Source organism: Gossypium raimondii, chromosome 8 (genome assembly GCF_025698545.1).
Source record: "Gossypium raimondii isolate GPD5lz chromosome 8, ASM2569854v1, whole genome shotgun sequence".
NCBI lineage: Eukaryota > Viridiplantae > Streptophyta > Magnoliopsida > Malvales > Malvaceae > Gossypium > Gossypium raimondii.
This window is the reverse complement of record NC_068572.1, coordinates 55,239,216-55,253,466: the sequence shown is the minus strand read 5'-3', so window position 1 is coordinate 55,253,466 and position 14,251 is coordinate 55,239,216. Positions and strand designations below refer to the sequence as shown.

Here is a 14,251-nt window from a genome sequence, read left to right as displayed (position 1 = left end):
AATGAATGAATGAATGATTTGGAAGAAAATCCAAAAGAATGAAAGAATAAAAAAGAACGAAAGAACATTAGCTCAAAGATGATTGCAATAATGTATTTCATTAAAATAATAACGTTCAGAAATTAGTCTATTTCACAAAGGAATTCCTATTGCCTCTAGGCTAAAAGCAACAAATATGTTCTAAACATTACTCTAAATACTACAGATATTTCTTCTGCAATCCGATTGCTTAGAACACTCCCAAGTTTATAAGGGTGAATATCTAACAATGTCCATTTTCATTTGTGTCTTCATATATGGCATTGATGTGAACGTTTCCCTATATTTTTTCATACATCGCATTCACCCCATTATCAATATGATTGGGTAAAGAAATTTCTGCACTGGATGAATCATCAAATTTGAAAATGCATATACTGATGAGCCTTTTGACAAGTTTCTTGAAAGTGGTGCAGTTTTTTATAGAATGTCCTACAATTCCTGTATGGTATTCGCATTGGGTGTTTGCATCATACCACTTTGGGAATGGAGGTTGCACGGGTTTTGAGTAAAATGGGGATACCACGTGTGCATCAAACAGATTTTGATACAACTCTCTATATATCATCGGGATGGGTGTGAACTCGAGTTTTTCTGTGTTTGGCTTCGAGTTGGATTCTTGCATTGAGACACTTTGATAGCCAGTGGTTACGACCCTCGGCTGGCCTACAATGACCGATTTGGAATACCCTTTACTATGCATGCCCAGGTTATTCACTTCATTTTCCTTGTTCTTTAGGGTTGATCTTTTGACTCTTTCGCCCATATCTATCTTCCCAATTCTTATTGCGTTTTTGATTATCTCGTCAGACATTACTATATCTGAGAAACTTATGGCAGCGCTTCCCAACATATGGTTAATGAATGGGGCTTTCAGGGTGTTGATGAAAAACATTGTTGTTTTTTCTCCAAAAGAGGTGGCTGAACTTGTGTCGCTACCTCTCTCCATATTTGGGCATATTTCCTGAAGCTCTCACTTTGCTTCTTTTCCATATTCTGCAGTGTAATTCTGTTAGGTGTCATGTCTGTTACATGGCTGTATTGCTCCATGAAAGCTTATGCTAAATCCTTCCATGAATGTATTTTGGCACGGCTCAGTTGGTTGTACCATTTGGCAGCTGACCCCATAAGACTACCTTAGAAGTAATGAATTAATAGTTGGTCATTATTAACGTATCTTGTCATTCTTCAGCAGAACATTGTGATGTGAGCTTCAGGACAACTAGTCCAATTGTACTTTTCAAACTCTGGCATTTTAAATTTTGGCGGGAGGACTAGATCTGGGACCAAATTCAATTCTTTAGCATCAATCCCCTGATAATTCTCAATACTTTTCATTGCCCTGAATTTTTTTCTAAGCCATTTACATCTTTCCTCCAGCTGTTTTGGCAATTCTTCCTTGGTTTTTTCCTTCTAAGCCACTTCATCAAAATCGGAGACGATGAGATTGGTAGGGTTCTCTTCGGGGTTAAAACCTAATTCGGTTTAGAAGTTCATTGGCATTGAGGTACCAGCTTGAAATTGTTGGGGCTTGATTGTGACTGAGGACCTGCGTGGGTGTACATGAGCTTGAGGTTGTACATGTGGAGGAGTAAAGCCTGGAGGATAGATGGGTCCATCATTATCTCCTTCTTCATCATTAACCATGAGATTCTTTCCTTTGTCATTTCCCCCAGCCAACAGCTGTGTTAACTGAGTCAGCATGTTCTTCTGGGACTCCATCATCTTTTCCACCATATATTACTGAATTTTTTCTAGCCGCTCTCGCATTTGGTCTTGCATCTCTTTTTGGAACTGTTCGAATCTTTCCAATCTTTCGTCCATGCTTCTTGACTTTGCTCGAGTACCGTAACGGCGTTTGGTTGGTAAATTTTTGTTGGTTTCCAGATTAACTGAAATGATTTTAATCAATTAGGATTCTTTTGGTAGACTTTAATGCATATGATGTAATGTAATGCAAATGCATGAAATGAATGCAAAAAAAGGACGTTGATTCTTGGTTCAATTCTATTAGAACAACTTTACTAGAAAACAAATCTCTTTACATAAAGCGGATATATATACGACTTTGCCATCATACTCCAGGCGAAGACATCGATCTTTTTCTTCATCCGAATGTTAAGATAAATCTCGTGAATTTTCTAATAGATGCCACTTCTGGCTTCTCTTTGCTTGATCTGAGCTGCGTCCCATTGTTCACTCATTCTCATAATGCTCGTTAGTTTCTTTAAGAAAGTTCAGCGGCTCTCGAATAATCTTTGTCATCTTGAATCCTCGGGCAACGAAGTAAAGTTATGTACTCTTCCATAACCCTTCTTTTGTTATGTTTCTTGGAATATATTTTGGCGACCGTATTATCTCCCACTTTATTAAAAAATCTATTTTCCATGACAAGCTCTCTATTTAGTAACTGAACGTGAATCAACACCTCTTTTATGATGAAAAATGCAATGCACTCATAACAAAAATAATAAAAAAAACGTTAGTACAAAAACATAAATAACAAAAAAGAGCACCTATTTGGATGACCACTAAGGTTTGGCGTAGTTTCTGCCTAGGGTAGGCTCCTAAGTTCTTCTACATGTGGTTTGGTTCTAAAGTTGAGGCACCCGAACCAGCAGATTCCTTGATCCCCACCCATTATAGGCTCATACGGACCGAGTTCGTTCAGGGGAATACATTTCCCTATGGCTACACGGAGATGAAAATCTCACGAAGACATAGGTATGAATGTATCCCGAAAGCGATCCACTATCCTACATGGAGGTGAAAACCTCACGAAGTAATAGTTTCTTACTCCCACTTAAAAGGGTGTGACCAGCGGTCATGCAATGCAATATGCAGACATTAAAAGACTCGAACCAATAAAGCAAACATATCAAAATGATGCAGACCCATAAAACTACAATGAGAGGATCGTAAATTTAAATCGAATTTTTAACTTTCGATAAAAAGACAGAAAATAATCAATTTGTGGCTCGACTCTCAAAACCATGTCCCTAGTGGAGTCGCCAAGCTGTTGACACTATTTTTTTTGAAAACGAGGTCGACTTGAATTTTGAAAATGAAAAAACGAATATGGGAGTCGCTACCAATCCTTTCTGATAAGGTGTGATCGGGCCACCTTGAAAAGTGATTATTTTTAATAAACAATTTAATTTTATTAAAACAACGATTTTGGTCCACGAAATTCAAAAAAACGGGTTCAGGAGTCGGTTACGTACGAGGAAGGATTAGCAACCTCGTAACGCCCAAAATTGGTACCTAGTTAATTAATTAATGTCTTAGTGTCGAAGATTGAAAACTTTAAAGAGATTTAAAATATGATCTTTTATTGAAATGTTGAAAATTTTTGAGAAAATGGCATATTTCACGTTAATCGAGAAAGAGAATTATATCAAGTAAGTTAGGACACAATGTCTTGAATTCCCGATGCGCGAATGAATGCCAAAAATTTACTTATTTAAAAGATATTTAGCTATCTCGAATTTAAAAAAGAGATCATGCCCAGTAAGTTAGGACACGATCTTTTCTTAATTCCTGAGATCGTTTAAAACTTGAGAAAAAAAAAGGATCATGCCCAGTAAGTTAGGACACGATTTCTTCTTAATTCCCGAGATCATTTAAAACTTGAGTTTGAAAAGATTCGTGTATTTAGATTTATTGTGAAAATCGAACCCCCGTAAGTTAGAGTACGACCTCCTCGAATCTAAACACGATATTTTGCTTATTCAAAAATTATAATTTATGCCTTGAATAAAATTAATCTAACATGAAATAGTAGAAATGAAACACGGTGTCAATATGCGTAATAAAACAAAAATGTTTATGATGATTTAAGCATAAATAATACGAGCAACAACAAATAAAAAATAAATAAAAGACTAATTAATCATGCAAGATAATAAGTAGATAAACTATTCGAATAAAATGGGCATGATATGAAATATATATATGTATGTGTATATATGTAAAATTATAAAAATAAGAAGAATATATATATATACATATTTTAAAATTATGAAATATAGAAAATATACATAAGTATGTACACACATATATATATGTATAAAAAAGAAATTTGTATGGATATACGTATATATATGCATATAAAATTATAAGATGTATAAGATATATAAAGTATGTATATACATACATATATTTATAAAATTAAGAAATATATGTGCATATATATATCATAAAAATGTATGTATATGTATTTTTAATTATAAAATGTGAAAAGTATAGGTGCATATGTATATATTTAAGTTATAAAAATATATGTATATATAATAAAACATGGAATTAAATTTAATGATAATAATGATTATTGAGGTAATTAATTTAAAATAAGATAGCTAAAATAGCGACAGAGGATTCAATCGAAACAAGACAAAATTTTGGTGTCGAAATCATAAAATGAAAAAGACACAGAAAGGACTAAATCATGACGCGCGCAACAGGAGGAGGACCCAAAAGGAAATATCCCCAGCTTTATGCGCATCATTTCGCGCAAGGTTGAAATGAAACGCACGAAAAATTATGCGGCCGAATTTAAGAAAATAAAAGGGACCACATTGCACAACAGTGCGAAAGCGGAAGGAACTAGCGCATAAATATGCCCTTCACCGCAGAAACACGCGAATCCTGAGGGTGGACGGGTCGGGTCGCGGGTCAAGGCCAAAACGACGTCGTTTTGGCACCTGAACCCTCTTGCAAAACGGCGCTGTTTAATAACTTTTATTTAAAACAATTTTCTTCTTAAAATTTCATTTTTTCAGTGTTTTAGAAAAAAAAACTTCAAAAACCCCATATTTCTCTCAACCCCACTTGGTGTCCGTGGGTTCCTTGTGTGTTTTTGTTGTTTGCGTGTCTTGCAGGTGACGGCGCAAGTTGCAGGTGACGGCGCAAGTGGGGGCGGCGATGTGACCGTGGCGGTTGTGGCAGAATGCGGCAGCCAAGAGACCAAAGGTCAGCAGATGCGACGCTAGGATTTCAGCTTTTTTGAAACCCTAGTTTGACTTTGGTTTGTTGGGCTAGGATATTGGGCCTCGGGTTTGGGCTGCTGTAGTTGTTTTGGATTGGGTTTGTTTGGGCTGGTAGGTTATTGGGCTGGGCTTGGGTTAGTAATCGTTTAGGTTTGCTGTTTGGGTTGTGATGTATTGGGTTTTTTGGGTCCCGGGAAAATATTGGGCCCGTACACACTTAACTTTAAAAAATTATAAAAAATGGTCACCGATTGTTCGACATTTTCCGTTTAAGTCATTGGGCTGTTAAAATCGCTATTGTATGTTCCTTGCACCAATTGAAACCTCTCATTTTACTTCTCTTTTACAGTTCAATTTTTTTCATGAAACAACTTTAAATGTCACGAATCTATGAATCAAAATCCAAATAACTTTCTTCTCTGATCCCTGACACTAACCATCAAATTGATATAGACCTAAGGTATGTGATCTTCTACTCATCAATGGGTACTAATCCATCATACTGATCGTAAAATTATCGCTTGGAGTTTGTTAGCTGAATTTTTTTTATAAAGAAGAAGAAGAAGAAAGCTCAACAACCCAGTGATTTAAATAAAATTTTTGGAACAGTTCAATGACTTAAATGAAAATTTTTGAATAATCGAGTAACCGCTTTTATAACTTATCAAAATTGAATAACTAAAACGTAAACTTACTAAATTAAATATAATTTACCTTTTATATAAATATAACTACATTCATCAATAAAGTCAAAACACATTAATATCATACAAAAACTATACGTGAAGAAATTGTCATTGTTATATAACAATTAAGGAAATGGCTGCTTATTGCTTAACCACACAATAGCCATATATACTACAAAAACAATAATGAAAAAGTAAAAAAATTCTACACTGTTCAAGTAATTACAGTCAGTAACACAATTAGGTGGATCTAGTCTAACATTTATATAATTATTCTTATATAATAATTATCAATTAATTAATAGTCAAATATTATAATTATGGTATTATTTGATTTATCGCCCTCTTCACCTCCATTATGCTTACTTTCTTCCCGTTCATATTATCCTTCACCTGCCATTCAACCACACACGTAAAATTAATTAAATCTGTAATACCTTTTGAGGGGATTACTCTTTTTAGAGAAGTGTTTTAAAATGATACTTTTTAAATTAAGTATATCCATGTACGGTTGAAACACTCTCAACTTTGTAAACTAGACCTTACAAATAGTCACTTGCCATGTTGGGTCTCAGCAAAGCACAAGAGACAAAAACCAGACACAAAGACAATATTTTTAGTTGTTGAAAAAGGCCCGACTCCTTTCAAAGAAGTCTTCTCCAACAAGTGACTTATATATCGTAGGTCAGTATTTGAATCCTACTAAAGGCGAACCACTCATATCCTGGCTGTGTGCCTATATATAGTCGAGGTGCTCGAATCAAGCCCTTCAAGCGGCCGTTCAGCTCTTAGCAGAGCACGAAAGATAACGAGGACATTACCTTTCGTGGTTGGGTATTCGAGAAACTGATATTTCAAAATTTTCTCTATTTTAATTAATTGATTAATTAAATTAATTAGTTATTTACCTTGGCTCTTAATTCAGCTGTAAACAACCCATTGTTCAATGAAGACTGAACCGCCGTTATCTCGATCCGTAGCTTTTCCCTTAACATCTGCATTATATCAAGCAACAACCCTTCTCTGTACCCGCACTGCAACTCCAGCAACGCGTCGCTTTCGATTATCGACACTTCGACCGACGTTTCCGCCGTTTGCGGTGCAGGTTCCGCCGTCTTCTGCTTTGTTGCTTCCGCTATCCTCATCTTCTTTTTATCCGGACCCGATGATCGTGTCGTTAACCCACTTCTTTGATCCTTAGAGCTGCTATTTCTCTGCATCGAATCGGCCGATCTCGGCCGGTCGTTATCGGCCTCCATTTGCTTGTTTCGGGTTTCGAGGTCTTGAATCTTTTTACGGAGCTGTTTGACGTACTCGATGGTGTCGCCGAGGATGGAAGCTTTGTCCATTTTAGTGACGAAGGGGACCAAGGATCTTAATATTATGAACCGCTCGTTGAGCTTTTCGCGCCTCCGTCTCTCCGCCAGGACGTGGTTGGCGCTGAGGTCTTCGTTGGGGGTTCCTTTCCGGAACCGTGCGGCGGCGACGGCGGCGTCGCGTAATTTGGGGGAGTTCTCGTCGCGGTATTTGTTGTGGAGGAATGGTACGGTGAATAGGATGTATTTGAGGAGCCATTGTGACGTGCCTTCGACGACGGCGGAGTGGAGGTGGTGGTCTGAATGGGTTGTCCACTTGGCAAATGCTGATTGGGTGGAGTAGGTGGCGGCGTTGACGGTTGACGGTGACTCGGTCCACCGGGCCAGTTGAGCTTGGAGGATAGTGGAGACGGTCTGTGAATAGTGCGTGTCTTCTTGTGACATTTCGTCCACTGGCTGCGGCCCTACAAAATTCTCAAAAAAAAAATGTATTTTCACCTATACCAATAGGAGGAAACAGTTCTGTAAAATGCATCAAATCTATCGGTTTTGACTTCCACTTCAACTCCAAATGTTGTTGAAACCGGTCTCACTTGTTACACCGCTTCCACGAATAAACTTGAAAAAGTTGGAATTGATTTAATTGAAATCGGATTAAGAATCGAGTATAGATAATTTGATCGGTTTGATCATTGATTTAGTTTTAAAAATTATGTAACTTGAATTTTTTTAACTTAAATTATAAATATCGATGATTAAAATTTAAAATGATCTAAACTCAAATGTAAAACCCAAATGAATAGAAAAGAGATAAAAGGCAACATTTTAGTCCCTCAGTTTGACAAGTTTTCCTAACTTAGACTCTAAACTTTCTTTTAATCCGCATTAGTTCTTGGTCATGAAAGATTGTGTCACGTAATCACTTAAAATATTTTTATTAAAATTATGTTTTTTAGGTGATGTGTGACACAATATCATAATGCCATTCCATCACATTGACCAAAATTAAGAAAATTTGTTTTAACTAAATTCTAAAAATAATACGGACAAATTGAAAAAATTGGATCAACTTCAAAAACTTAACTAATAAAAAACCCAAATTGATCCCAACTCGCAAGGGTGAAACAAAAAAATTGTTTTAGGAGAAGTCAAAGATTAACCATAAATTTTTAAAGGACAAAAGTATAATTTTACCATCATACTAATATATAATTTTATAAAATTTTAAGAGATTAAATGACAAATCTATCATTTTTAGAGGGTCAAAACTATACTTACCCCTATTCCCTTCACTCCAACCAACCCAAAAAAATTAAACCCAAAAAATATAAATAACCTTAAACTCAGATAATTTAAATCCGAATTAATTTAAACCGAATCAACTCATCCGGCAAAAACACGTTAAAAAGTAAAGTTTTGAAACTAAAAAGAAGAATTGAATCCTTTGAAGGGTAGTTGAAAACAACTTAAAAAGACATGTTTGCTTTTGTCGAAAAAATAAATAAGACCGACCCATTAAGACAATCTAAAGTAGACCCCAACTCCCTGTCCTTCTTTCTCAGTACGGTGAGTCTGTGAGCCAATTGGTCAACCCCTCCAAAACAGAAACACTATTGGATATTTGGATTCCTGGGATAAGAAGAGGGTTCCAACTCTCTTACAAAAAGCTACTATGAAAGATGAAGATGTCTGAGAAAAAGCCAACTAATCATCTACCATGTCCCCCACTGGTTTAAGGGACCACACTAATGAATATTAATTTCAGCACCCCCTATAAAGGTAGGTTACTATTTTTGGGAAAACTCATTTATTATTTATCTATTCTACAACTAATACTTTGGAAATGTACAACCTTTTTCTAGTTTGGTTATTATAATGATGTTGAAATTTGAGAATAGGATAGTTTGAGATTGTGCCATATTATCACTTAAAAGTTATAATTTTTTATCAAAATTAGATGATAACATGTGTCAAGTTCTTAGACTAATGTGAAAGAAAAAAATTCAGGGATCTAGTTGAAAAAATTACTAAATTTAGGGACTAAATATTGTCTTATCTCTTAATGAAAATGATGTAGTTCAAGGATTAAATATTGTTTTATCCATTACTAAGCTGAGGGGCTAAATATTTTCTTATCCCTATGTTTTACAAAAAAATGAAGAAATTAATTTATAAGAGTTTGATTTTCTTTTAGAGAATTGGAAATTAATCCAATTGAATAATATTATTAAACCATGTCTGTTTTTGGGACGATGGAATTTTGAAAAAAATTAAAATTGAGGAACCAATTTGCAATTTTTGTTAATTAGAGGGATGGAATTTAAAACTTGAAAAAGAATTTATGAACAGTTCCAACTACCAGTTTCGTTTTTACCTGTTGAAAGTGGTTGAAGACTACCGCACGAGGGTTCTTGTAGCATTTGCCACCTCCGATTCGACTCATCTCTAAACAACTCAGCTCGCCGTTGATTGTCGGTTGGGTTCCCGCTTTGACTCACCGCCAACATATTGAAATCCGAGTCCAAGTTATTCGATGCATCGTCAGGTGAACCGAGCTTGATATCTTCCGACATATCCAATTGCATTAACTCGCTCGGCTCCTCCGCCGCCACTACTGCCAGAGTGTTTTCCGTCGGGACTTGTTGCGTGGTTCGACCCGTTTCGGCCGAGTACGATTCGGGTTCTTCGTCTCCCTCTTCATCGTCGTCATCTTCTTCTTCTTCCTCCTCCTCTTCATCAACGTTGTTATACTCTCCTTGGTCGGCGTTCACCGGTGGGTCCGCTGCTGCGTAAACGAGAGGAATGGAAGGGGAATGAAATCGAGTGTAGTCCGATGAAGCGGCCGGGTTCGACGTTGAATGTTCGGAGAGAGCCGGTTTTGGTGGCGGAGGGTTTGGTGCTTTTCCATCGTTGAAGAAAGTTTTAACGTGCTGGACTAACCCTAAATCTTCTTGCACCTACAATATAATTAAATCGGTATTCCACTTTTTTCAAATTCGTAATTACCTCTTTTAATAATACTTATAATTACCTTTTCGGTATATCCAAGTTCAAGAACACCATCAAGAATAGGAATGCAAAGCACAGTCTACAAACAACAAAAAACCAAAAGAAAAAAAATAAAAAAATGGTTTAATTTCATCGTCATGAGTTAAAATGATACATACATACATTCATACATATGTATATGTATATAGATACCTGTATACAAGCACTCTGTTGCAACCGTACGGCATTATTTTATGTTGACAAACACGAAGACATGAATACAGTTAGTACATTGAAATATTGCAGTTAAAAACATGCAAATCAAGAACAAGATATATACATATATATATATATATATGTGTATATCCATATACCTTGGCAAGAATAGCTCTTGAAAATGTTTTGCTATCAACTTCGTTTGCACCTGTAAGCCATACATGTTGCCTCCTTGCATATGCCTTTCCAGGTAACCTACACACCCATGTACATATATAAGAACGCAACACCATCTAATCATTACACATACATGCATGCATACATGTTAGAGATTATATCATAGTAAAATCTTATATGGGAAAGTTTTTAGAACAATGATTAACATAGTTTTTTCAAAAGAATTTTAATGGCTAATATTTTGTTTTGGTTTCTTTTGCTCAACTAGTATTCTCATTGTAGAAAAAATTCAGTGACAGCCAACCACTACCTTAGCAAATATCAACCCTATTACCCCTCTACTAATTTTTTTAAATTTAGTCAAAAAAGACAAAAAAATTTTGAAGAAATTTCAAAACTTTCAGTATTAAACTGCAAAAAACACACGGGAATCTCATAAACCACCCCAAAAATATAAACAAGACAACCATACCATTACCCTTTCACCTAACCTTCTTACAATACAACCTTGCATCAATGCCCTAAATCGTAAATTCCACACTACATGCACACTATTTCATGGTAAAATTCCATGGAAGCCCTTGTACTAAAACTCATATTACATTTTGCCCCTCCACTAAAAAAATGAGAAAATTACTCGTTGCAAATTCATCTTTTTGCTAAAAATTTTCAATTATTTCTACTATTAAAAACTAGTCCCTGTAAGTCAACCTGAGATATAGGTGGCACGTTAGTTACACTAGTTTTTAATAACAGAAATAGATGAAATGTCTAACAGAACTTAGAAGGATTAATTTACCTATTTTTTAAGTAAAGAGAACAAAATCTAATTCTTAATACAAAAACATTGATAGTCCCGATTTAATATTTACTACCACAATAACTAATTTAACTGTCTTGAAATGGTAAAAAAAGAAATGAATATGTGAATGGTGATAAATGTCCTACTATCTTGGAAAAGAGTTGTTAAGACAAAAAGAAGGGAATAGCGCAACATAGAGTGTAAGAACAAAATGAGATTATCTACTTTCAAGTTTTTTTCTATTACTAGTTTTAGTCGCAGATTGTAGCAGTAATGTTGAAAGGAATAAGTAAATTTATGTAGCAAAAGTCAATGGGGGGAAAGGGAAAAAGAAAGTTTACCCTACACCAGGGGGAAAAGAGAAGGAGACACACATTAGATAGAACCATTCGGATTCCGTTAAATCTTCCGGCGACAACGCGGCAGACGGTCGTCGAGCCGGTTGGTTGGTGTCGCCGGAAGACAACGAGTCGTAAAGTTCTCGGAGTTGTTGGCTTCTTTGTAAAGATGCTTCTTCTGTACTAACTTCCATTGGTTGCACTGTTTTTCTTGTTTTGATTGCTCCATTGTAGTATCCATCGGACCATATTAAGATACTTGAAAAAAAACACAGTTGGATCCATTAGTACAGCGCAAATTTTCATGGAAAAGAACAGTAAATGAACATGAGGTAAGAAAAAAAGATTATACCCTTGTTGAGGACAAATTTGCCAGAAAAGACTATACGTCCATTGAACCGATTGCACCGCTGCCTGTAACATTTTTTGTAGCCTACTACTCGGCGGCGCCGCCATTAACTTACAGATTTAAAGCTTGGATTTTTACGTTAAAAAAACCACAAATAAAATTCAAAACTTTCCCTTTGGAGATACTAAGGTTTTATGATCTCCACCTGAAAATTAAAAAAAGAAAAAAACCCTTTAATCCCCACCAACAAAAAAAGGGGTCTGACAGGCAAAGTCCGAAGAAAAGAAGCTACATATCAGAGAAAAAAGAAGAAGAAAGACAAATTAGATGACTTTTTAAGAAGAAATGAGACCCACTTTTTTTTTTGTAATAAAAAACGAAAGAGCAAATTGAAGGGTCGTTAAGTTTAGAGATTTGATGATATATGATCATATATAAAAAAAAATAAAAAGAAAAACAAGAAACAAAGACAAATTTGCAGAAAGTAGCTAGGGTTCTTTAAGTTGTTAAAACGTTGTTGTAAGAAGAAGAAGAAAAAAACATGGTTTTGACTGGTCGGTCTACCAGACAGTTCGATGAGAAGCAAAAAAAGAAAAAAACTGAATTTTTTTTTGGTTATTCGTTGTTCAAGAATCAGAGATAAAGGGACTGGGTGTTGTGGTCTGATTAGGTGGCGAAGACTGGGCGTTGGGGATTATAACTGTTTTAGAATCGTCGGTATAATATATATATTTTACATCCATCGCCATAATAATAAAAAAGGGGGAATCTGTATCTACCACTACCACTTCTATTATTAACCACAATAATGGCACATTCACTTTTATGGATAGTTTTGTTTTGGGTAAATTATCACTAAATTATTAGTAAGTTTACGTTTTAGTTATTTAATTTTAAAAAGGTTATAAAATGATTACTGAACTATTTGAAAGTTTTTATTTAAATTACTGGGCTGTTAAAATTGTTATTATATGATCTTCTTTATTCGAATCACCTAAACCTATCAAAAGCTCACATTCCCCTTCTTTTTTACAGTTCAATATTTTTTTCATGAAATAGTTTTGAATTTCAATAATTTGTGGACCAAATTCTAAACAACTTTCTTCTTCAATCTCCAGAACTGATTGTCGAATCGACTTGGATTTAATGTATATTCTTCTACTCGTCAATGAGTACTGATCCACCGTACTGATCATCGAATCGTCACTTAGAGCTTGCTAGTTTGACTTTTTAGAAAAAAAAAGTTACTTAACAACTCAGTGACTTAAAATAATAACTTTTGAATAATTCTATGACCAAATTAAAACTTTGGAATAGTTCTGTGACCATTTTGTAACTTTTTGAAGTATAATAACCAAATTGTAAATTTACTAATAGTTAAGTGACCTTTAGTGTTGTTTACCATTTTATTTTTACATAGAATATATATGGCTAAATTTGAAAAAATTGCTTATTTTAAAAAATATTTAGGAAAATGTACCCTTTTTGATATTTAGGGAAATATGTCAATTTTGGAGAGAAAAACAAAAAAAATGTGTCCAACAAGACGCGTTTTTTTGCTAAAAACACACCTCGTAGGATGTGTCCTACATGGTACGCTTTCTAACTTTTTTGACACCTCAACTCCTTTGGTTAGATGGTTAAATGTTAGTTGCTTTGTCTTTCAATTTCGGATTTGATTCCTCTCCTACTCACACTTATATTTTTGTTTCATGTTGTTTCAAGCTTTACTTTTATTTTTAATTATAATTTTTAACATATTAGCTTCTTTAGTTGGATGGTCAAATAATAGGGATTTTATCATTGAATCTTAGGTTCGATTATTTTTTTAAGCACATTGTTTTTTTTTATTTAATGTTATTTCAATTTTTTACTTTTAATTAATGTTTTAATTAATAAATATATTATTTTCAATTTTTATTTTTAATTCATCTTTTAATTAATAACTCTTTTATTTATAAAATCAAATAATCATTGTCAATTATATAATAAAAATATAATTGTGATAAAATTGATATTTATCATTATGTTAAATATATTTTATTTTTAAAACATCAACTATTTTTTGATTATATTTTCTTTATATATAATATTTATATGTCAAATATTTATTTTCTCCACCTATATTGTGAGTATGGTGATTTCTAATATTATAAATCGGCATTTTCTAATTCCTTCTCCAAAATCGGCATATTTTCCTAAATATTGGATAAAACCACAATTGGTGAAACTTGAAATAGTGGTGACACCGAAACCACCATGGATGCAAAGCTTTCAAGGGTTTGAACATTTGGTCTCAAGTTTCTATGGTAATTCAAGTTTTTCTTATTGTAATTTATATGTTTTTGAGGT

The 14,251-nt window shown here is 34.4% G+C and overlaps 1 protein-coding gene across 1 annotated transcript; it reads right to left on the bottom strand.

Moving 5' to 3' along the window:
• Window positions 1-5,726: 5,726 nt before the first annotated feature.
• LOC105792257 (transcription factor BHLH42) lies at window positions 5,727-12,317 on the bottom strand. The gene is made up of 8 exons (XM_012620743.2): window positions 11,903-12,317; window positions 11,554-11,808; window positions 10,392-10,488; window positions 10,231-10,245; window positions 10,061-10,117; window positions 9,404-9,986; window positions 6,622-7,493; window positions 5,727-6,106 (listed from the first exon to the last, which is right to left on the bottom strand). The coding sequence occupies exons 1-8, from the start codon at window positions 12,004-12,006 to the stop codon at window positions 6,032-6,034; spliced, it is 2,058 nt and encodes a 685-aa protein (XP_012476197.1). The 5' UTR covers window positions 12,007-12,317; the 3' UTR covers window positions 5,727-6,031.
• Window positions 12,318-14,251: the final 1,934 nt, after the last annotated feature.